Source organism: Watersipora subatra, chromosome 8 (assembly GCF_963576615.1).
Source record: "Watersipora subatra chromosome 8, tzWatSuba1.1, whole genome shotgun sequence".
Classification (NCBI taxonomy): domain Eukaryota; kingdom Metazoa; phylum Bryozoa; class Gymnolaemata; order Cheilostomatida; family Watersiporidae; genus Watersipora; species Watersipora subatra.
Genome location: NC_088715.1, coordinates 50,394,618 through 50,420,810, shown reverse-complemented (window position 1 = coordinate 50,420,810; position 26,193 = coordinate 50,394,618). Strand labels below are relative to the sequence as shown.

The following is a 26,193-nucleotide window of genomic DNA, read 5'->3' as shown; positions in this document are numbered from 1 at the left end:
ATCATGAGGCAGCAACCTGAAAATATACCCCGTGCATCACATGCAAGCTCGCTATTGCCACAGCTATATCTGCAAAAAAATCATACATATGCCAAAATGTCAATCAGCTTGAAAAAACTTTTAATGTGTTTATGAAACTAATAGGAGCAGTTTCATGTTAGTTCAAATAGACAAATACATTCTTACTAATCATTGCAGGGAGGCTATGCTTTTATGTGAGAGCAACATCCACCGTCTCTACACTTCCAAATCAGAAATGAAAGGTGTAGACGACCTCCTAGATAAGCTTCAAAGGTTTACTACGAGCACCCCACTCAAACACGCAGCATCTTGCAGGGATAAAATGAAGCTGCTGGCTTTTTCCTTGCCAGCATATGAGTTACTAACTCTACATTCGCAAGTAGCATTCAAGGTGAGTCAATGGCTATAATAGGAATGACATTACAATGACCTCTCTAACCTTCTAAGACGGCTCTTGTGGCGTCTCCTCCTTACGTGTAACACTAAATCCATTGATTTACTTCTTAAACACTTTGTAGTGCACTTTAATTGTATAGACAACTCCAGTCATTCTCACTGGGCACCTAAATAAGGTTTCACTACTACCCTGGCAGTCACATGCGACATGAAAGATCTTCAGGTGTAATAACTAACAGCACAAATATTCTGAAATATGTAAACGGGGTTGATTGGTGTGAGACTGTGAGAAACTTGGTATGGTGGTAGCGTGCTTGCCTATGGATGTGATGCCACAGGTTTGACTCTCGAGCAAGGTAATCTTCTTTTCCAATGCTCTTAACGTGGCTTTGAACGGACAAATGTACACCGCTCTTATTATAGGAATGACTACTGAATGCTGGCATTGCCCACGTAACAAAAATGACTATATGTATTATACAGTATATTATATATATGTCTGTACCATATATACAAATATAATAAATAACAATAACATATAAATATATAATTTTTATATGTGCGCAATAAAATCAAAATTTTACCTCATGATTTTATTATTTTAATATAAAATAATAAAATCATACGGTAGTATTTGAAAAGTCTATCTCACACAAATATAATGAGAGACATTTGAAACTAGAGGTCATACGATGTAATTAACACGAAGATGAAGTTTTATAACTAACAGCATACATGTTTCCGTGCCAAATACTTCATACAAGCTCCGGAGTAAGCTAGTTTAGAGGAACCCGTTGAGCACGTCATGTGGAAAAAAGATTTTCTGCAGCAGTTATAGAGCGAGCTAAAACTGGGTTATAACTGAAAGGGTGCTCTACCAGTAAGCCATTCCACATGGAAAAGCGCTAGTGGCTCCTGCCACCGGTTTTTAAATTATAAGGCAGATTTTAACTAAACAACTGCCATTTTTGTCCATAATCACCATAAAAAAACCAAAGTTCCTTCAAGCAATCTTTACTTTAAAAAGAGCCATGTTCATTTATTGATCTGTCCAAAGCCACAGTTTGAAGTTGTGATAAAAGATTGCATCATCTGAGATTTGAACTCACAGCCTTCGACTTAAAAGCCTGACACGGTAACATCTGCATCAGACAACTGCATTAGACATTGCTGAATAATTGCGCGCATAGCTATTATCTGCGCTTTATCAGCTCACCTGATGATCTTTCACAGTACTGGAGACGACCTCGGTGCTGTTAGATATACTTGCACTATAGTATTGCCACAGCAATACCTAGCAATTATTTTAGTTTGGCCATTCAGACTGCTCTTTTAAAAATGATTAGTTGCTCTTGTGAGATTTTCCTAATGTGCATCTTAACCAGGAAGCTGCCAGTTGGAGCAGCCCGCCAGCCCCGAGTGTGCCTTATAATAAAGACCTTACAACAACCTTGTCTTGTAATGACCATAAAAACCATAAAAACATTAATTTGCAATTATTTTCTCTACCTGAAACCTTTAATTGACATACATTGTAGTTTGTACTGGGTAATGTTCTATTTATTGACCCTGATATACTGGAGACATGGATGAAAGAGAGGGGTTTGTCACACCATCCGAGTCTGTACGATGAAGTCATAATTCCTGAGGCAAAACTAGCTGAGATACGAGCGGAGAAAACGCAAGCGACCAAAGAGATAATAAACATGTTCAAAGAGGCAGGAGTTGTGTCCCCCAAAAAACGCTGACTTGTTTATCTGTAGAGATCCAACACACTGCATGTACTGTACATATTTTGTAAATAAAATTCTAAGAAATCAACATTGCAGATAAACTTTGCTGTGTAGAATAATTTATTTCGGCACAAAATGTGCAAAATTATACTGATAATTTATTTGCAGTATCTTGGTGTGAGGCAATGACAAAAAAATCAACGCAAATAATAATTTTGATAAAAATTCCAACAGTGACTATAATATCAAACAGAGCTGTTTCAATGTACTTCACAGGTTTAGAAAAGAATACTGCAGCTAGGTAACAAAGAATATCTAGAGAAGAATATTACGATAAATTCAAAATGGTAAAAGCTGCCACAAACGGATAGTACCTCACGGTGTACCGCAGACAGCAGCAGAAAGTTGAATTTAGCAACTTCTGGCGGGGTGAAGCCAATAAAAAGTAATACTTGAGCTATTCACAAGCCCATAAAACACAAAACTGGCAAATAAAAGTGACACCAAAAACAGCTGAAGATCCTAGCCATAGGAATGCGCACAAACTGGAAGACTAGACACTACTTCCAATTAGCACCAAAAGACAGTGCTGTTACGTAAAATGTGAGCCAACGAATTAAATCTCTAACTTCCTAATCTTTAAAAATTTTCAGTATCGGGCGATAATCCTTTAAAAGAAATTGACCTTGATTGAGTTGACCACGAATCACTTGCATAGCTGGCTTACATTCCACTTACAAAATCACTCAAGCAGGAATAATGATTACTGCTAATCTTGCGATGACATGTGTCACAGGTGCTCTCTACATGCCGCTATAGGCTGGCCCTTCACCACCCTGCGGACACACCCAGTTTATATTCTGACTGGGGTCTTTAATGTCACAAGTCTTGCAGTGGATACAGTTTTGTGAATTGATGACCAGATGTTTCCCATCACCGTCCTCATTCTCTACATATTCATACACCCCTGTAACAGACAGCACAAAGGTACACAGACATTACTGGATGAGAGATTTGCGTATTCATGCCAGCAGCCTGTTGCAACTATTTCCTGACAAACTCTAGGGCTTTCTTCCACATTTGAAGGCATTGTTTCTCCTTGAAAATGAATGCAATATCGTATTTGTGTTGTAGTTTTCAGTGCTTATACTAAACTTGAATTTGTTAATCATGGATTTCAAAGTTGGTGATGGTTAATTGAGAAGGAAAAGATGTGTACTATGAAAAGCGATTTGTATATAATGATGAAATTGGAGAAAGGGAAACAGAATTTAAGCGTCATCGGCAGAAATAAGGATTAGTATAGAAACCATGCTAGATCTATTGTACAAACACCAAAAACAAATTCTCACAAGCTATCTTACGGACGGTGTTAATAACATATACAGGAGGCATTTCATAAATATTTTGAGCAGTCGCCAGCGACAAGTTCCTCTACTGAGGCATTTCTCCAAAATAGAAGCATATGCGGTAAAAGGCTTCGCCATTCGGCGATTTCACTTTACAATCCCAACCACGGAACAGATTAATACCATATCCCGGTGTTCTACCATATTTGTAAACTCTCAAATACTTAGTTTGATCAGCATTTTTAGAGGGAAACCACACGTAGGCCCTTGATGTTGATATAGGCTCATATAACAGACTCCTTGGCTCACCAAAGTCTATTCGACACAGTTCATGGATGCACCTTCATACACCTCAGTAACTACGATTGACTGTACAACAATACACTGAGACTAACACTGAGGACCACAATAGTCCAAGTTACTTACACCAATTACATAGTCAAACCCACCAACTTTGAGGACCAGTAAACCTATTGAAAAAATCGATGAACCAACCTGCTGGGCAAAATCTAGCTTCAGGACCATCGTAAATAGCTAGATTATTGTTGACAGGCACATCATCATCCCTCAAGGTGAGATGTACCGGTTGATCTCCATCATGATTGGTTCCTGTGAGAGCGACACTCGTGAGCAAGTCAAAACTTATTTTTCCATCTGGCTTCTCATACTCAATTGGCTTGCAATCCTTGGCAGGTTTGAGGCTTTGAGAGTCCGGCCCTGAACAGTCAGACACAAAATTTAGGCTATTTTTCCAAATCGGGTAGCAAATGAAACAAAATTTGAAGGTTTTCTTTATTAAGAATGTGGCTGAGTGGTAAGGAGTGATAATCACCATGATTCCATTGCAGGAGATCACAACTGTCAATAAAGCTTAATGTGTGACCGGAGTGACAGCTCTGTCACAGGCAACTGATTATGCCTATCGAACCATTTCAACTATTCAATCGTTGTAAAATATGGATTATTGTTACTATAGAGACGCAATCAGAACAAAGCAAACCAAAATGATTTGCACTTTTGGTGATGAATATTACCAAGCTGGGTGCTTTATATTAAAAAATTATGAAACCTTTTGTATGATGACCTATCAATAACTAGGAAAGCAAATCCTTCGTCAGGCATAATCATGTGGCTCTCACTCCCTGTTCATGTCCCTGTCCATGTCCCTGTTGGGACACAATCAGCCATGCATAGTGTTTCAGCTTTGGGCTCGAATACCTTTCAAGTTTTACAGATAGAGTCCCAAAACTATATATAAAGTCTGATTTGCTCTATTGTTAATACTGTAATGAGTGCAATTTTATCATTTCTTGGTCCAATAAAGCACCAAATAAGGGAGCATGACCACAACTATCACCAATTGCCACAATTTTAGTAAGAAACTCCTCTGATCTGAATCCCTAATATTCGTTTTTGCTAAATATTTGAACAACTCTTTGTAATTGTGTGACCCTCATTGAGAAATTAAGCCATCCATGCATCACTCTATATTAGTGTTGGGCCAGTATCTAATTTAGTGCCGGATCAGATATCCTTGCACATTTTTATCGGTTTTCCCGGTATCGGTATCCTCGGTATTTACCATCTTCGTTATCCTTTGCCAACTAAGAAAGTTCGGTATTGTCGGTACTATTGTTCGGTATGTGGTTATCAGTGTGTCTTTAAATGGTTTAAAGTTTAATGGTTTAAACTTTAAATCATAACTGTCTCAAACAACTTTTATCGTTGTGCAAAAAGTACCCTGTGCAAAAAACATTCTTTAGTCAGCAGTATATTGTCACGGCAAAGAGACTCCTTGTTTCAGAAAGCCAACAAAGAAAAGAAAGATGGAAATATAATTTTCATGATAGATGTTTTTATTGTTTATTCTATTAAAAATATAGTTATTGATACAAATGATATGTATAATAAAGAACAGATAGATAATGGCAAGGGGCTCTCTTTGTTAAATATACTGAAACAGTTTACAGAAATCTTACTATCACATATTGTAATCAGGTAATGTAATCACATAATTATACGCAGTCCAATTAGAGTCCAGTCCCGTTAAAGTCTTTATACATCCTCCCATCTGTGGAGAGCTCCCAAACCTTCGAGGCTGGTGGCATTATCAATGTAACGTAATGTAATAATAGATACAGTAAGCGTGGAAATTTTCGTTGAATTTGTTCGCCAATGCGTGCTGAGATTAGCATGTTCGTCACGAAGCGTTTTAAAAATCTCTCCAGATATCCGTATAATCATTTACCGGTAAGCTTTTACGGATAAATACCGATCATATCAAACCGGCCGCGGATACCTAGCTGTCACCGAAAATGATTGGTTTCCTCGGATACCGAGAATCCCTCGGTATCGGTAAGAGCGGTTAACCCAGTACCGGCCCAACACTACTCTATATCTAGAGAGTGCAGTGATTCCTCGCCTGTAGTGGTATCTGTGCATTACCAGTGTTTTTAATAACTGTAGCTCTACCATGCACAACGCGGATAGAGAAGACGCGAGTCAACATTTACAGTGACTGACAATATTTCAAACTAATAAAAAGTAACCTATTAGCCTATGATCCATGCATATTAACAACTAGCTTCTCTAAACAACCCCTGGTAGTAATCTATAAGTGAAGAGCTCACAGAAGAAGCTACATAAGAGAAGACAATTCATAGAAATCATTTCAGCAGCAAAATAACCTTGCAGCATTTTCTTACCATTGACAAGATGAATAAGTTAGTCAGTCTAGAAGATATCGTCAGGTGAAGCCCCGCAGTAAATCAACTAATTTTAGGCTACAAGTGCTTTTACTCTATCTAGATCGAACATATAAATTGGGTTCGGTCTACCGTTTATGCAAAACTAGCGCAACGCTGGCGTTGCACGGGTATTAAAACACAGCATATAAACAGTGGCAGGCAAGGTAGTTGCCTGCCACTTGCCATTAGCCTGGCACATTGCCAATGGCTAATTTGAGTACGCTACAATCCGTATTGCTAAACCAACCAATAAGAGATGTGAGAGCAAGCTTTAGTGACGCTGCGTAATGCAAAATGCTATGCCTATTTTAACCGAGATAACGACTCATATCGCCTAATGAATCCATTGCATCTCGCAGTAACTTAATTGGTTAGGTTATTGCCCGGTGAACAGGATGTTCCACGATTAAATGCAGCACAAAGCAGATCTTATATCATTCCTATATGGTAATAGCTATAGCTGGACCGAACGACGATAGACTGAAATTTATATATATATATATATATATAGTGAAAAATGACAAAATAACATATACATGTATATGTATATATATATATATATACATGAAAGGTATATGTTATTTTGTTGTTTTTCCCTTTTTGCCGCTTGCTGGTTTGACCATGAACCACTTTTTGGCAGTTGATGTTCCCTATTAACCGTAATAAATGAAGAACCATTGTATTTATATAAGAAGGAAAGCATATCTCTAAACTTTGAACTTTGTGTATTAAATTCATTTAAATTTCCTAAAAACAACACATTCAAAGCCTCTTTTTTTGTTGACACAAATATCCTTGCTCTCTAAGTCAGAGTCATGCACGGATGAGCCGAGCCTTTTTGTTTTCAAGTTTTATGTGTTTTAGAATTGGCGTATACGTTGATATCGGAAGTACTACATATCGGATATACAGTCGATTACCGTGAGGTAAAGCTTTGGAAGCAATAGAAGTCTATAAGCAGAGCACTAAACATGGCATCATGGGAAGGACAAGCCGAAAGAGGTAAAATTGATTTTGATGCGACATAATAAAAACATGAAAAACATTTATTACAAAATAAAGTTTGCAAAATTCTTGTGTGACAACCACTTTAATTATGAAAGCTGAATGACTATTATTGAATTCTTATAGACAGGCAAAATTTAAGCTTTCGCTCAAACTCACATCGTTAAAAAGTGACAAGAGAACAACAAGTCTTTATAACTTTAAACATAACTATTAATTTGTTTAGGGTACTCATATTTCGAAAGCACTTATTAAAACAAAACCCTGACGTATTTTTTGCAAATTTCATAGCTCTGAATTGTTATGAAGTCACATGCTACACGATGTCAGAAAAATATTATAGTAGTATAGTCATACCAATAAGAGGTCCCTGAGTTTGGTCTGCAATCAAAAGAATACTGTATGGAAACGTTAATAATTGATATTACATTACAAAATGATAAAAAAAAAGTTTTTCATAGAGCCTATTCAAATTTGTCTATTGACGCAAGAGAGAACAATTTTTTATCATAAATGATTGCTGTAAAGGAATACTAGAGACCCAATTGAGTGTCTTGAAATGCCTTCCAAAGCTCATTACTAAAATTACAAATTTAATTTAATAAATTGCAAAGTAAATATAAATGAGTATAGGACTTGGTATTTATGTCAGCCTTCACATCACCAATAACTGAAGAGGGACACTACCAGCCACTCACAAGCACCTGCCCCTTTATGTCAGCCTTCAACATCACCACTAACCGAGGAGTGACACTACTAGCCACTCAAAAGCCCTTGCCCCTTTATGTCAGCCTTCAACATAACCACTAACTGAGTGACACTACCAGCCACTCAAAAGCACCTGCCCCTTTACTTCAGCCACACGGTGTTTCCAAGGACCTAAACACGCGCTTACTGTCAAGCATCTCGCAAGGCATGTGCAGGCAACCAAATGAGTCTGACAATTTAGTCTAAGTCATTCTTTATTGGCTCTAAGCTTACAAATAAGTTTATTCTACCCACCATGGATAAAACAAATACAAACAGAAGAAATACATTGACTACAATGGCATTTAAAAACCAATTAGTTGTTTAAGTAAACAAAGGTTTGTATGATAGCAACTATAGAATCAGGGAAAGACTTTAATGAAAATGTTAAGCCCAAAAATTGCAAATGAGTTTGCGAATCATAAAGAACTCATAAGATAAACGAAAAATACATATTGACTAGCAGAATAATTCAAGAGTTACCCAGTTAGTAATTCCATTCAAGCTAGGAAACTCTACGATCCGCTGTACGATCCTGTAATCTATTAACTACAGTTTTACAAAAAAAAATTGAGAAAATTTCTTTCCAATAACTTGACCTCTGATTAAGAAATTACAAATGACATGAAATCTTATACTTGTTGTAAAACCAACCCTCCCTAAGAATGTCTTCCAAGGTCATGCCTAAGAAAGCAACCAGTAAGATAACGTAACAACTTTAAAGAGTGTTTTTAATGAGAAGACATCTTACCACATGCTCTCAATACTAGCGATGCACCTCTTAGGAATTGATATTCATATAATTCCTACCTTTGTGATGCAGAGTCCATGGCTCCCTACCACCGAGTAATACACTGAAAAGTCCGGTGTAGGCTATGCCACCCATCCAACCTGTAAGGAGGCAGAACTATCAGCTATATAAATGATAGTCTTTACCAAGGTTACAATCATACTTCCTCAATGCTGATGTAAAAATAACATTTCTCCAAGACCCGGAGCTACACAAGAATAAAAAGGTGGTGAGAGATGAGATTAATATAGTGCAGACGAGTGAAGTTTTCCAATTCATATCAGCTGAATTTTCATGATAAACTCAAGTGTTGTGTTTACTGGGTGTCACAAAAGCGCATGCTTTGTATTGATGCCAAAAATGGTATGTTTTTCACATGTTTCCAAAGGCACCAATGTTAGGATCATCATGTAAAAGTTAATTTGGAGTGCGCCACTCTTGTGCTTGTATTTCATTGGTGCGATTCTGCAGCACAAAGGGAGCTGTTTTTCTGAATCTTATATCAAATGAAAAGACTGCAATTACAATAGTCTGTACCATCCGATGAAAATAGAAAAATGGTTGATGAGAAATACCATAAGCATGTACCTTCATTAGCCAATAAACAACTATTGCAGGCGACTTCATTAGCCAATTAAAGACAATCAGCATGGGTATTATTTTTTACAAAGGTGAAAAACCAGTCAAACCTTGACTCGCAATCTCCTCCGTATAAGGATTTGTTAATTAGGCATGTAATTTGGACTAATACTTAATACTAAATCCCAAAATAAGATTTCAAAATCTGTTGACACATTAAGTTTTGTAAATTGGCACATATGGATGTAGTTCACCCGCGGATAGTTAGTTTAAGCTTAAAAAATATGAAACGATGCTTCATACCTTCCTTTTTTAAGTAGAAAACCACAGATCATAGGAAGACGACTGCAAATAGTGGAAGTTGTAAAAAAGCGGTAGGCTATGCTTTTCTTAAAATTAAAACAACCAACAAAAAGAACCTGAACAAACATTTTTGGATCAATTCTTTGAAGGCTCTCAGAAGCTGTCTAGTAGTAATCATGAAGGAAAAGTGACCGTGATGAGAAGAAATTAAAGCCCGAAACCAATGACAATGAAGAGGTTGCAAGTGATGATTAAAAACACATTTTAAATCCATTTTAATAAATTACACATAAATAAATCATACTAATTTATAAAATTCCTGTAGAGTGAACTTTATAAAAGAACTAAAGGATGAAACTTTTTGAGTTTTAAGGATATTTTCAGGTTCTACCTCAGACACCTAAAAAGCGTTTGTTAAATCTGATCGATGGTTTTTAAAATCAAGCTCCGCTCTGATCCCCTGCTATGAATCAAACAAAATTAGTTCCGGCTCCTTATTTCTGTTGCAGCCTTTAGCTATACGCCATCTATGTCCTGTATCGCTACGCCTGCCCTCTCCGCGTGTCCCTAACATACAGGATATTACCAGTAACTTATTTTTATTGATTCTTAATGTATTTGCACAGCTTATCTACATACAATTTGATTTTCACTTCTATTTTATATGGACGAGCTTTAACACCATATGTAATTACGTGTACATGAAGCTAAATGTTTTCAAGGTGTAGAACAACTCGAGCTAAACCCAATGTATTCTCATAAAAGTCGCTGCTCCAACATAAGATCTTGACATGGATAGTAAATATCAGAATCGATTAACCTCGTATGTTTGAGTTTGCCTATACTATCAATAATGTGTAGAGACCCAACAGGATGTATCAGTTTCCGCGCAAGCAAGCCAAGATGTTTCAACAGTAAAATCACCCAAACTTGATCGAGGTTAAAATGCTCAGAAGAAAAGGACATGCCCACACTTCTCCACAAATGAGGTCAGCAGTCGTGCATCTATATATATATATTTCTCAAAGTTTGTATATTTGACCGTCGTTGTATACGTACATCTGTAGCTAATAAAATCTTGGAAGAAAAAATCCGTAAAGCAGATGATTTGATCTCGAAACTTTCTATTCACCAGTCCGACGTCTTACCAATTCAGCCACACGAGCTTGAAAGATTTGCTAGGAGATATATGTCGCTATATGAGAGCAAATACGCTCTTATTAGTGAGCTTACTCAAATTATCTATTGACAATGTGCCAGGCTAATAGCAGGTGACAGGCAACTCTCATTGTTTATAAGCTGATTTTTAACCCCCAGGCAATGCCGGGTAGCGCAGCTAGTATTGTTTATAAGTGATATAAATATACCATCGCATCAGCATCTGGTACTCATATGTTTACACGGTGTTTAGAGAATAAATTCAAACAATTTCTAACCAGCCTAATCTATATTCAACTGCGAATTGAATTACATTCCATACACCAGACTGTAGCCACTCATATAGATTTCAGATTGATCAGTAGCTTGTAATCACATATGACATTCGTAATGACACCTCACTATAACACTGACAAACTGCAAAGTATTCATCGCATTTCATAAAATGAAGTAGTAAAAAAAATGTCAGAGCCAATAGAACTCAAGAATACGAACCGAGGGGTGTGTGAAATGATGGTCGTGCATTGCGAACCTTTTTCAAGTCTTTCCAGATCCAAGAGTTTTTGACTGACTCCTCGTAGTTCTCAGGGAAGAGACCTGTGATGACGACAGAGACTAACTACTAGTGTGAATAAAGAGAGGAATTTGGTACACTAAAAGCGGTATTATTCATAACGTTTCTGTGCCTCAAATGGGTTTGGAGTTACGCCCATTACAAATCATCAAAACGGTAAAACCCAAACGCATTAGAAACCATTTCACTTTGATAAACTAGTGTGAAGACATTTGCTATGACGGTTCTTCATTACCTTAGAAACGCTCACCACTGATGGCTCTAAATCAATAATCTTTGAGTAAGCTCTCCCCAGTGGAGGTAAAAAAATTTCCTCACACAACCACACGAGTCTCTGCTATGAAAACACTTTACAGCTACTCACAATTGTTTCTGCTTGACATTTTTTCCTTTACACAAGTGTTTACATGCAAAATATGGGTTGCTCATATAATGATGGTGAAATAATTACTTTTTAGTGCAACTATTTGACTACGCCTGAACTGAAAAGTGACCTTGACCTGCAAGCGAGTTCACTTTCACAAGCTTTGTTTTCAGAGATGCATACCGAATCTTGGAAAGATTTATAGTGCAACTTAGAGTTGTTGAAACAATAGGGTGGCAATTCGTCAACATTGGGCAGCTCCGAACCTATTCATAACAAGAAAACACAGTGAATGTCTCGTACCAATTAAAATGAAAAAATGAACTAAGATTCCTTGGAAATCCACATGACAATTTAATTCAAGCTGCGTTAAAGTCACTGGTTTAACCTTTTCACAAGATATTCAATAGAAATACAGTGAGCTACTAACATTATTGAAAACAGCAAATTCAGATCATATATGATATACCATATATTATATGGTATCAAAGCTTATTAAATATTTGGGAGTTTTTTCCTCTTGTCAGTTTAGGAGACCTGAATAGTAAAAAGGGAGATAATATCAAACAAGCTAAAATCCTCTACAACTAACTAGTGTATACTAGTGAGGGGATGATTAGCAGTTAAGGATAGCAATAACTAGCCAATGATTCAGTTCCAGCTGGAGGCAATACTGTAAAATATGGCATATAAGTTGACCTGGTGTATAAGTCAACGTCTAAAGTTTGGTTTAAAAATGCCCATGCTTTTTTGTCATCGGCAATTCGAACAACAATTAATAAAAGAACGAAAGACAACAGTTCTAGTGTAGACCACAAGGCACGGAAACAAAACTTCACCATCTTATTGGTTCGCCTTACGATGGCGAAGTCTTTAAAAATCAGGTTTAATTCTTTGGCCGGCCAAAATAATAAACCTGCCGCCTTTGATAAAATGTGTGTTTCTAACAGAAATGTCATGCCACAAGACGGTTGTCTGTCAGGGATCGCGATTCATGTACAAGAAAGAGGAGTAATGGATGATAGTGGGTGTGGCAAATGAATTACCAAAGGGTGGGCTTGTAGACAGATATTACAAAAGCATGTCAAATTCGAAAAAAAAGTTATTCCAGAACAGAATCCAAACGATGACAATTTGAACGGTGAAGAATGGGACTTTATGTTTGATCCATCTCAAGTTGGGTAGGATAAACAAATCCCTATATGCCATGTCACATAATTTTGATTTGAGATGTTTTTTTATTTTGAATTTCACTACAACCCAAGTCATGAAAAATGTTCCTACCATAAAAATTGAGGATGGACTTTTAAGCTTGAAATTTCGAGTCAATTTTTCACTTATACGCCAAAATTTATGGTACATGTCATACCAGCAGCTCCATGCATGTTGGTCAGCAAGATGTACAATAGTTGGTCAACAGGAATGTAACGTTAAATTACAAATAAGTTTGTAGTTTTTCTAAAGACACCACCTGATTAGCTGCAGAGTAATGCTTTACTGTATGATACAAACGCCTGCCAGACTAAAAGTTGTTCAATCAAAAATCCCCGGAACTAACAACTTTCATCAGGCCAGACTACTAAAAACTTGCGTCAAAATAAATTTTTAATGGGTTTAAATGAACAAATTTATAGCGCATCCAACCTGTCCTTTTGCAGAATAAAATATCAAATAAACACAATATATACCAATAAATGTCACGCTGTCAGTGTGTGCGTTCTCAAAGTTTTATGCCCGAGTTTATCCAAATTTCACAGTCATATGTTCTGCGCCTTCCATCAAATCGATAAAAATATTCGGTTTTAAAACTCCGTCTGTCTCCGGAGAACCAGGCTTTGAAACACCCACCTGTAGATTATCTCATTGAGGAGAAAAGGAATTCCAGGCAGCTGAGGTTACTGCTACTAGGTAATAAGAATAAAATAAGTGTTTACCAGCTGTTTTCGAGTCCTCGCTGTGATGGGCTATAGTGTCAAATACACTCTCAGCTGCTAACAACGCTGACTTCATCGCATTGTGAGTGCCTTTTATTTTAGCAACATTCATGAAGCCAGGGCTACAGCCGATGAGACAGCCTCCTGGAAAGGCTAGTGTGGGAATAGACTGCAGGCCTCCTTCATTAAGAGCCCTAGCTCCTGCAACAAATGGACACATTTTCGTCAAACACGTTGTAGAGCACCTAATCAACAAAAATATTGGTTTTATTTTCCTTATGGCAGCCCCAGCTAAAGAATCTATTGCGATATGTCCGTAAATTATATTATTATAATTAGCTATGTCTGAAAGTGGCTTAGCGATGATCGAAATTTGCCCAGAAGGTTTTTAACATTTATAAAGTTGCATGCATATAAAATGAAGAATCTTGTTTTCAAACTGCTTTTTCGATTACAAAATGAAAATCAGAAACGTCGCTAGCAACAAAAACTTGAAATATGACGAACGCCATGAGATACGTCTAGTATTCTTCTCCGTTGTTACGTGAATACAACTGTGTGCAATTTACATCCTACGATATAAAATAACAGCTTAATGGAAACTACCTGTAGTCAAGTAATTACCATTGAGGGACGCAATAGTAAGGTCAGACAATTCCTAGAGAAAAAGGTGTTGAAATTCTGTATTTATGAGCGGAAAAGCCAAACATACTAACAAGTACAATAAAAAATATACATATGAGAATCATGTCTGTTGACTCATCATCAAACATACCAGAGATCAAAGCACACGACATACAAAACATCATATGGCAATTGTGACAAATACATCTGCACTCAATGTGGAAAACTATGCAAAATTGTGCTATCTGAATGCATGTCAGCTATAAAACCAGCTATTAACAAGCATAAAGCAAGGCATCTCAGTACCTAGATATCAGTGACTACATATCAGCGACTACATATCAGTGACTACATATCAGCGACTACATATCAGCGACTAAATGAACAGCTCACCATAACCTATTCTCTGTCCATTCTCAAAGTATTTCCTCACAGAGGGATGGTGTTTGAATTTCTGAAACTCTTTAAATGGTGATAAGTAAGGGTTGGTATAATCCAGTCCAACCTGCAAAACGTGTCACCTCAAGTCACCTCACGACCGACCTTAATGGAAACCAGAAAAAGGCCAAACTGACAATAGTACGTGCTCCAGCAACTTTTACATCATAGGGATTTTACGTTATATGAACAGTAAAACACATCTAAATTGCCTAATGATCCGTTCAAAGATCTTTCCAAACTCTCCCCTTTGGCCATACAAAAAGTAAAAACTTGATTTAACATTTTTAATCTGTGGGTCGTACTTGTAGCATTATTAGTTTGCGTCAACCAACTTTGCTCCTTATTGTGATCGATCTCACTAGACGATTATTGCGGTAATTCCACAATAACTTGATGGGAGAGCACATCTCTAACGATTTGCTTATTTTCCAAAACATCAAAGTATACTCTATCTTCACCAAAGCCACAAAATATTTTACAAAAAGCGGCACAAACTGTTCATCGTCTATCTGTATTCAGGGGTCAATGTTAGAATAGAAGAGAACTTTTGACGATACTCTAACTTGTGACATTCGGATTGGTGGACCAACGCTATAACATCAGCACCAATAAATCGCTTTTGTATTTATGAACAATGCGCAGCTACCGTATACTTTGTTTTGTTGACACATTTGGCGATCTATCACAACGAACTAGATTGTTGCAAAGGTTGTATACATAATAGGTACAATGCTAACACATGAAATTTTTTCTTTCGCAAGTGTGGCAAGATAGATTAACGTTCCCATCAAATTTGAGAACTTGTCCAACTTGGCATTTTACATTTTATGAAATCCTTCACCTAGTAGGAAGCAAAAACTTCCCATAAATATTTTACATTATTTGGAACGTACGTTATAGGAGCGTCTACTGTATATGGTTACTCACCACCATGCCGACAGCAATAAGATTATCTCCTTCTTCAGGCCCGAGGTGATAGAGAAATGTGCCTGCATATGTGGTGAGATTTAGGGGCCAGCCAACGGAGTGTTCCACCATTCCTGGCACGTGGTGCTCCGGAGAAATCTCCCATAACTCCTTGAAACCTGACAACACATTGTTGACGACAATAAAAAGAGTAACAAAATAAATAATAATAAAACTTTTTACAAACGACTGTCTATATGGATTCAAAAGAACTTTGGTAGTTCATTTTATCGAATATAGACTGATAGAAATACAGTTTTCTTGAAAAAGACTCATTTGTGTGTATAACATTTTTGTTGGCATTAGTGAGATTCGCCATAAAATGTTTTTAAAGGAATAAAAGCTTGTTCCCTGTCAAAAAGAGTGCACCAGACATGACAACTCTAAACAATTTCACAATGTGTAAGTACGACAATAAAACTAAAGAATTGAATGTGTCTTAGGCATTTTATGTCAATATTTGAACGTGTTTTGGATGGATCAGAAAGTCGGCATTGAAACCACATGTCACAAAACTAAATGATGAAACCAACTTTAGAGCCTAAATGATGACAAAATATAACAGCCAATAAACAATAAATACAAGAAACAACAATATTTTTGTTTTCAATAAACAAAAATACAGAACTGGCATTTATAGTTGCTATCATCCACGATTGGGTTCAGTGAGTAATATGGTACGTGTTAGCATTTAGAGAACCTAAGAAAAGTTTCATATAAAATATCTTTGTACTTGTTGATTAAATCCTAAAATATATTCTTTAACAAAAAATTAGAGTAAAATAAAAAGAATATTATAAAATAAGTAGAGTTATCAGCCCATGCAAACTGCTGATGTCAAGAGTTGATAACTCCCAATTCCATAATTAGTTGCACTACAAAAGCTTTTATTTTTATTCCTTAGTATGAATGTAGCAATATTAATGGTGGCTTCACAACTACACCAACTCTGAGATGTTATAAAAAAACTCCAGCAAAACAAATATATGTAAAGATAAGACGATATATGCAAGAGATGCAAGCTTACCTATGCCATATGTTTGTACTTCACAGTTCTTTCTGAGGTCCAGTTTGTTGTAAAGAGTTTTGGCGAGCTGCCCGTGGCATCCCTCACCAAAAATTGTTACTTTTGCGTGCAGTTCCATTCCTCTCTCAAAAGAGTCCTAAAGGGCATGTCGTGTCATTAAAAGACTGTATGTATAAAATGGTACTATATTCTAATAAGTAGTTGTCTTCTCTTGAATACAATAAATTACTAGAAAAGCAGCTTTTACAGCTAGGAATATTTAATGAACATATTCGTTCTAACAAAGAATTGCAAATTTCTATTGAAAAGTCACCAAAACAGCATGAAGAGGATAGTTAACCTCTAGTAAGACCAAAAAGAACGAAAAATACAATGTTACATCAATGTAATCATCCAGAGCAGCGGTTCTTAGTCTGGTTCCAATCAGTCGGTCAACTACTAACACTTTAGCAAGCTCTTAAGTTGGCGTCACATAGCCACAAATTGATCGATATTAACATTTCTTAGCTTGACTGATAGGTTTATCACAAATGATGATCTGCAGACACATGTACCAACTACAAAAAACTACGGCCAAATACGGTCATACCTTGACACACGGTCTTAATGCGTTCCGCTGCCGATCTCATAAGTCAGTTCACTCGTATCTCAAATCACATTATCCTATATCAAATAACTAAATAAGAAATTAATCCATTCTCACCTTTTGAAAAATGAACAACTAAAAACATCATATTACAATGAAAAAACTGTTTTAATTGTCCTAATTCAATATCAAAGCTCATAAAATAACAAATGCCTATCAAGTGGATATGATTGGCAATAAAATGTGACATTAATATGTACAATACTGTATGTAGTTAATACCTTCGAGACAGATGGTAGCGGATAATACCTAAGAGCAACACTCTCAATACACTACACTTTTGTGACAAAAAGTAACATAACACGAACTTAAAATTTAACTTAAATGAACTTAACAAACACACCTGCAAACACACACGCAAACACACACACTTAAAAATAAGTTTTAATCTCAAGTTATACGAAACTTAACTCTAATTTTTTTCCGGGCTCTTTCTGACTTCTTTTCACTTTCATTTTAAGCTGACCTTTTAAAGACTTCTTTAAACCGCTTGACAAGAAAGCCTGAGGGATGCTGTTCTCATAAACAGCCTCTCCCATCGTTAATCACCTAGCAGCCGTATCGAGAGTTGCCTCGCATGCTCATATCTTAAATTTGTTTCGTATCTCACAGCAAAGATTTGTTTGAAATTTTCTTCGTATCTCAAATCGATCGTATGTTGAGACACTCGTATCTCAATGTATTTTAAGGGCCTACTCTATGTGCATAACCAGAGGAAAGTAGCCTCCCACCTTTGGAGAACCATCTTTTGCGATGCCAACATCATTTGTAGCGATTCCCTTAACGCTACCATCTTCATGATAGAGCACCTCAGAGGCAGCAGTGCCAGGGTATATCTCAACTCCCAGTTCTTCCGCCTGCTCTCCCAGCCATTTGACTAGATTACCGAGTCTCACCAAATAGTTCCCATGATTATAAACGGGCATTCCTACAACCACCCAAACATTTCACATCATCCACTTCAATGTACGTTAGGGAGGGCAATTTAGTTATTACTAGATTATAACTAAATAGCCCTTGTATGGTCTCACAGTAATTCAACTTGAGTCATATAGCCGGCTTCGTCTTGACCTAAAATGCTGAAAAAAACATAAATAACAAAAAAATAGATTGGGTGGCAGCGAATAGGATGGATCATGCAGTGCCAATATTGTATCATAAACATTGAGATCAAAAATTGGTGAGACAAATGTTTCCAAAAATTGAAAATTGCGCTAGTAGACAGCTAGTTTCATATAACCAACTGTGCCACTATAACGATATTAAATATTTTGTTCTTGAAACGACGAGTGAATTAAAATAAATTAAGATTATAATATAATAAAAGACTAAAAAATTTACTTATTGAAGCAGACGCTAACAGTCATTCACAGGCTGACATAACTCATCATCTCACCATACACGATGTCAACAAATCGAGGTAAGGAGGCAGAGTTGGGGATTGAATACGGGGATACGTGTTAAGTCTTTAGCAAACTACCGTACAGCAAAGAAGTACCGCAACCGGCGAGCACATTTTGTAACATGTCACCAGCCAAATATGATGCTGCGTTTAAATTTGAAGTTGTGAATGTAGATTTGGACAGTAACAATTGAAAGGCTGTTTTGGCATCAACGAAAAGCAACCCAACAAAATGTAACCAACTGCTAGAGATTCCGCATGACAGTGACAACGACTAATGATCTCATTACGTCAGTACAAGTAGGCCAACTGAATATTTCATATTTGAATAAATTATTTCTAGCATTTGCACATTCTAAAAGGTACCTTAAACCTGAACGTAATGAGAGTTTTACAGATATACTTTTTAGACTGCGTATATAAGCCAAACCCCAAACCCTTAAACAAAATTTTAGGATCACAGGTGTGGCTTATAGACAAGGATTTACAGTATTCATATCTTGTTCCTGAGGAAAAATATCAGACTACGTAGGCGAACAACTCCCATATATATGCAGACACCAGTGTTGAGCCCATCCTCCCTATCAGGTAGAGTCTAAATACAATGTATTGGTGCTTGCACCGGGCATAGGTATGTATTAGTGTGTTGGGCTAATTGTGTGAATGATAATTCCACTTTTTAGTCGAAAGTTACCAAAAATAATAAACTACCCATTAAAGTAATTCTTTTGTGACAAACAAACGTGGCAAAGATTGTTGAAAACAGTATTGAAGCTACTATTGGTTGATTTTTAAACCAGGTCAGGCACTATAAAAAAATTTCGATTTTACGAAAAGCTTAGTGAAAAATCATCAGAAAAAGCTCTGCCTCGCTGAGTACTAACCCATCAACCCAATGCCTTTTGTCAAACACCAGTGCTTTAAAACACCGGCCTCCCGCATCCAAATATTTAATTGCCGTTAATCTAATCTATGTTGTGGTTAGTGCAAACATTCTAAACATTGCAGCACACTGGAGGCAAAACGAAAACCCGTGATGATATGCTAGTACTGCTGGTGAGGCCTGCAATGATTGCTCTTAAAGCACTCTTGGGACAAAACATCTAAATCTACAAATTTCAATTAAAGCAATTGTAATATAAAGTATTTTTAGTAGTATATATTAATTTTATTTTGTAACGATTTTCCCTTTGAACCACAGTATATTATAATATGATAATGAAAATCAAACAATTGCTAAGTGCATTTCAGACTTTATCTAAAATATGTCAACAATCAGCAAGCCAAACACAACGGAAAATCAATAAGTTGTACATAGCTGCGGCCAAATGGCAGATCTGGGTTCAACTCTAGATCCCTACCAATATTTTTGCGTGACTCCTTTACGCTCAATTTTTAGAACATATTATTGATATTTGTTTATTTAATGTAATAATTTACTTATCCCTACTATTTCTTGCTTAATGCAAACCCCCCTCTTCCCTCAAAGATTCATTTGCATTGGCATATAAAAGTGTCATCATCTCAAAACACAGAACTTTAATTGCTAGAGACAAGTTGTCCTATCCCGCATGCAACACCTGATAACTCCCAATTCTTCAACAAATGGAGTCAAAATGCTTATGATTTAATGACTTTTACTAGCAAAGGAAAGTGAGTGAGACATGTTCTAAGTCAAACCTACAAGAACTAAATATGCCAAAGAATGAAACTAACAAACAGGACAAAGTACGAAAGGTAGTTTACATCTAGATATGTCAAGGTTGGCATGTTGAAGCAGAATTTCTACCAACTGAGGTTTCGTAACTTTAAAATTTGCATTTAGCCTTTCCAAAGTAGAGGTTCCACTGTATCTAGAAACGGTAACAGGTATTACCTGGTAAAATTGGAACAGGAAAAGCCCTATTTTTTGTTAGAATGGAAAATTTATCTTTGGTAACAGGAGTATGCAGAGGTGCCCCTCTTTCTTGCCAGTCTGGGAAAAGTTCTTCTAGAGCCCTTGCTTCAATGCATGCTCCAGAAAGGATGTGTCCTCCTACAATAATCCAGAATGAGAGAGCTAGTATAACATACTAAATAAAATATCTTGCTTCAATCTTGGCTTGGCAAGCAATTCTACAACATTTGTCAAAGTAAAATGAACGCTTTCATTAGCCATTATATAAACCACTAGCAGAACAAATGTTTAATAAATAATTTTGTGTATAAATTTCTTTAATATTTATTTATTACCAACTCATGTTATTCATAAAATAAAACATTGAACTCCGATACTCAGAATCAATGGTTCAGATGAAATCGTCTTCCAACATAAAGGTATACACTTTCACTTCCTAATGGAAGCAACTGTTAATACAGCATTTAAATTCAAAGTTGATTACGTTTTTTATGAAAATGAATATTTTGTAACATTTAGACAAACAAGGTAATAATGAAACTGTGTTTTTGTGTGCTTAAGAAAAATAACCCCAAATGAATAGACAAATCGTTGACATTTTACCACTCAAACAAAAAAGTGATGTAAACCTGGATATATTCTACACAAAGGTTGTACACAATAAGGTATAGATCTATAAAATAGGCCATATAATATATGAGTATATATGGCATAAAAAGGACCATCTATTCCAGCAGGTCTGAGGTGTTCTCAAAATATATGAACAAAAGCCTCTGTAACAATCATTCGTATAAGAGTCAGTACTCCCCTAAACCCAAAACGTTATTTAATAAGGCAAGGCAAAGGGCAATGCGTCATAATAATGGTTGACTCAAGGAAGGTGAATCCTGGAGGTCGAAGGTAACTCATATAACCAAAAAAAACACGGAAGGGGTGATCAAAATCCTTTCCTTGCCTGTATCGAAAACGAATGGTACACAAGCATTGCGAGCGAGCTAACAAAGGAGGAATACCCTCTTAAATGAATTCAATAGGAGAAGATAATCCCAAAATATATCTTAGTTTAAAAAAACAGTGTTCTAGTTCTTATATGGAAAAGCTACTGCAGACTAAGAAAATTCGGGAAAAATATTAAAAACAATTTTAACCCACTTCTTTAGAAAAGTTAACAATTCAAAAAATTACTCCAAAACTAGTCATATATTAACATTTTATAGAACTGCGGCAAAATCTGAAAACAGATCACTCACCTATCTCTGCAGATTTCTCTACAAGACATACACGCAACTCTCGGTCATGTTCCTGAGCAAGCTGCATTAACCTGCAGGCTGCTGTCATGCCAGCTGGGCCCCCTCCCACTATGCAGACATCGACCTCATCCGACACTCTCTCCATGTCTATGTCTGTCACATAACAACACTATTCAAGCCAAAAGTTATAAAAAAGGAATAGACAACTCAAGCCCGAAACGACGGACCCCAGGCGCATTTCTAGGGCAAACATTTCATGTTATTGAAACGGGCTTGGTTGGCCTACGAAACAACCCGTAGAAAAAACTAAAGCAGTGGATTATTCAGACATCCTGTTATAACGTCTATCAACATAAATGATTATTTTGATTTCAAATCATCTAGCAAATAACGCACCAAGTTTGCAGCCACTGTCACCCTGATTAATGAAATAGTTTCGAATAGAAGTTCGCTAGTATCTCATAATACAGTAGGCAATCCTATAACACAAATTCCATATAACGTAAAGAGTTTATGTAAAATTTTTGCTTCGTACTACATAAAAAATTCTAAATAACATAAAGTTTAGTCATAAAAAGTTTTTAAATTCGGTTTGAATAGTGAGAAACTCGTAGATAATTTTTAAAATATCACTAGCTCTCTTGCCACGTTTGGGAGAGAAAACAATATATAGTGTTATCTCTATTATGTATAATATGTATGTAATATGTATACATACTAGTACCCTGGTAGTCTAGTTTGCCATTTGAGATCTTTAACATATATCCTAGTACCCTGGTAGTCTAGTGTACCGTGAGAGGTCTCTATTATACATACTAGTACCCTGGTAGTCTAGTTTGCCATGAGAGATCTCTATTATATATACTAGTACCCTGGTAGTCTAGTGTGCCGTGAAAGATCTCTATTATACATACTAGTACCCTGGTAGTCTAGTTTGTTGTGAGATATCTCTATTATATATACTAGTACCCTGGCAGTCTAGTTTGCCATGAGAGATCTCTATTATACATACTAGTACCCTGGTAGTCTAGTTTATCATGAGAGATATCTATTATATATACTAGTACCCTGGTAGTCTAGTTTGTCATGAGAGATCTCTATTATATATACTAGTACCCCGGTAGTCTAGTTTGCCATGAGAGATCTCTATTATATATACTAGTACCCCGGTAGTCTAGTTTGTCGTGAGATATCTCTATTATATATACTAGTACCCCGGTAGTCTAGTTTGCCATGAGAGATCTCTATTATATATACTAGTACCCCGGTAGTCTAGTTTGTCGTGAGATATCTCTATTATATATACTAGTACCCCGGTAGTCTAGTTTGCCATGAGAGATCTCTATTATACATACTAGTACCCTGGCAGTCTAGTGTGTCATGAGAGATCTCTATTATACATACTAGTACCCTGGTAGTCTAGTTTGTCATGAGAGATCTCTATTATATATACTAGTACCCTGGTAGTCTAGTTTGCCATGAGAGATCTCTATTATACATACTAGTACCCTGGTAGTCTAGTTTGCCATGAGAGATCGCTATTATATATACTAGTACCCTGGTAGTCTAGTTTGCCATGAAAGATCTCTATTATATATACTAGTACCCTGGCAGTCTAGTGTGCCGTGAGAGATCTCTATTATATATATACTAGTACCCTGGCAGTCTGGTTCGGTGTGAGTGATCGTTGCCACAAAGAATAAGTAGGTACATAATTATTCAGAAATACTCTAAGGCAATCAACTGGTGCAGCTGTTAGAGTGTTAGTTTACTAAACTCGATGTATAGAGTTGCTGAATACACAATTTGTTATATCTAAGTTGTTAAGGAATGATAAACACCACCAAAAAGGTTAATTAACAATAACTGTCCATAACTCTCATAAAACAATTTCTGTTTTTAATTCCATACTTTTCCACCGATCATCGCTTTCTCTTGGTTTGATTGTGTGGTGGGTAGTAATTCGAGGCTGCTGGCTGCTGTACCATCTTGAGGTCTGAAGTAGACTACAGCTTCCTGAAATTGCAACAAAGTTTTGAAAGTGCCAAAACGCTTGTTGCAATCTAACAATTGTTTTCAAACTTATCTCCTCTGAGCTGGCTTTTAAATAACCACCTTCTAGATTACAATTATTCCTTTTAGGTTAATTAGATTTTGAAAGCGTTCTCAGGCATACAAAAACCTGACATCATTTTGCAAACTTCCTAGCTCTGGATTGTTCTAAAATCAAACACTACATGATGCCACTGGAACATCCTATAGTTGTAAATTCAAACATTACTCTCTGCGGGAAGGTTTGCAATCAAGTTAGTGAAAATATTATTTTAGCTTTCTTAGCTGAGGTTCCTCAGCTGAGGTATTAAACGATCATTTTATTACCTTACCAATAAGTAAGCACAGCGATTGAAACACAGTGATTTGGGACATTTGAGATCATAAATTTTGATAAATTTTTTTAACAACGAATATGTGATGAATTAGAGCATACAGTGATTTCTTTATTTTTTGAATTAGAGCATATTAGAGCATCATTTTTTTATTTTTGTGTTTTACACCTAACAATACACACTAATGTGGAAAGGTTCTGATAACAACAAGGAAGTTCACTGTTAAATGCAATTTTTTAATAACTGTAATAAGAATCCTGATTTTTCAAAGCCGATTCTGGCAAGTTTGATAGAATAAAACAGATTTTATGCAAAAGAAATCGATCAACTGATCCTTTTAGCAAAGATTTAAATTAGAAAACATGACAACCAAAGGAAGACGCATGATTAGTTATAGCCTACTACCAGACTGTCTGACAACAATCCGAATCAATTGGATCAACACCGGGGCCATTTTGAAATTATTTCAACCCGATTTGTATAGCTTGGTAGAACATTCATAAACTAGAGTTCTACAATGCAGAAAACTGAGTCTAGGTTGCGATAACTAAAAGTTATTGCTTACCTTTTGAATATGTTCTATGGCAGTAAATTAAATCTGCATTTTGTTGTAACATTAAATCTTTCTAAATCCGTATAAAGCTTAGGCAAAAGCTGGCTACTAACTAGAACATAGGCTAATAAGTTATAATAGTAAAATTAATAATAATTCCATAATAACAATTATGGAAATGATACAGGTACTATGACATTGATAATAATTTAAAACTCTTGTTCATCAAATGAGTTAGGCCTACACAAAAGCTTTCTTATTTTCCTCTTCATTGCAAGTTTGCAAAATACTGAAACTAATGTATTAAACAAAAGAATGTCAAAACATGTTGACAGCTTGATCTAGACCATACATAAACCGTTTCAATGATATTAAAAAACAAATAATTCCCATGTGTGATAGATGAGACTTTTGTCTGAACAAGGTATCCACAGTTACACAATAAACTGGAGGCTAAATATGTATAGAGTGGACTTTCATATTTTTCGTCCTATGACAACATCATACCTAGTTTCAAGCTACGCATATGCAAGTGATGTCTTTTCAGTTTTTTTAATAACCATGATGAATGATTTATTGAAAAATTATTTTTTGAAAATTAATGCTACCACCGACGTTTATAGCGGCTTTTTGTTTATTAAAACTGCGCTATACAAAAAGTATCTAAATGATAAATTCCTAATTAGAAATTGTAACTAATTCAGACAATGACCAATTCGTCAGATCTATGGTACTTCTTAACACATAAAAGATGTCATTTTTTTGCTGGAAGAACAAGTTTAATGGTTAACAACCTGCACTTGATTGAAGTTTAGACACCGAATTTAAAATACTGCAATGATTGTATTGATTAAGCTAGCTACTATTAATAGTTGATGCACTAAATTACTCAAAATTAGAAAGTAGAGTATAAACAAGTCGAATGCAAAAATACTGTATTACCTAGCCTACTAGTGATGTATGCTAGCTGACACCTGTATTAGCGTTCATTAGTTTAAAGTCTAAAATACAAACCTTTAAAATTTTTTGTTAAGTGAGTCAAAGCCCGATGCATTGTTCAATTCTCAAAGCAAACATAAGTCCCAAATTGTTTATAAGGGCTCTGAAACTCGGTTACCTAAGCGAAGAAATAAAAAGCGTACGTGAAATGAAAATAGATTACTCGTTGTGGGTATTCTTGGACTTCGACCTTACGCGCTTAATTGGCTCTTACTTGACCTGTTGTGACGAATCAGGCATTGTCTGATACATTATCGTTACGATAACTCGTCAAGTAGCGTGCTTACTCGTGCATACTGAT

General features: G+C 36.1%; 1 protein-coding gene across 1 annotated transcript; it reads right to left on the bottom strand.

Annotated features, from left to right (window-relative positions):
• Positions 1-2,258: 2,258 nt before the first annotated feature.
• Positions 2,259-26,036, bottom strand: LOC137402206 (electron transfer flavoprotein-ubiquinone oxidoreductase, mitochondrial-like). Its single transcript, XM_068088699.1, has 13 exons — positions 25,908-26,036; positions 23,865-23,969; positions 21,954-22,106; positions 20,683-20,841; positions 18,136-18,332; positions 16,759-16,894; positions 15,693-15,850; positions 14,718-14,829; positions 13,701-13,901; positions 11,324-11,425; positions 8,809-8,889; positions 3,995-4,216; positions 2,259-3,117 (listed from the first exon to the last, which is right to left on the bottom strand). Exons 1-13 carry the CDS (start codon positions 25,945-25,947, stop codon positions 2,954-2,956), a joined length of 1,830 nt encoding a protein of 609 aa, XP_067944800.1. The 5' UTR covers positions 25,948-26,036; the 3' UTR covers positions 2,259-2,953.
• Positions 26,037-26,193: the final 157 nt, after the last annotated feature.

Coding starts and splice junctions, on each gene's coding strand:
- LOC137402206 (XM_068088699.1), bottom strand. CDS start 25,947: ATGCATCGGGCTTTGACTCACTTAACAAAAAATTTTAAAG. Junction 14,830..15,692: donor TTATTGCTGTCGGCATGGTG/GTGAGTAACCAT, acceptor CACGTTTTGCAG/GTTGGACTGGATTATACCAA. Junction 3,118..3,994: donor AGCTAGATTTTGCCCAGCAG/GTTGGTTCATCG, acceptor TGTCTGTTACAG/GGGTGTATGAATATGTAGAG.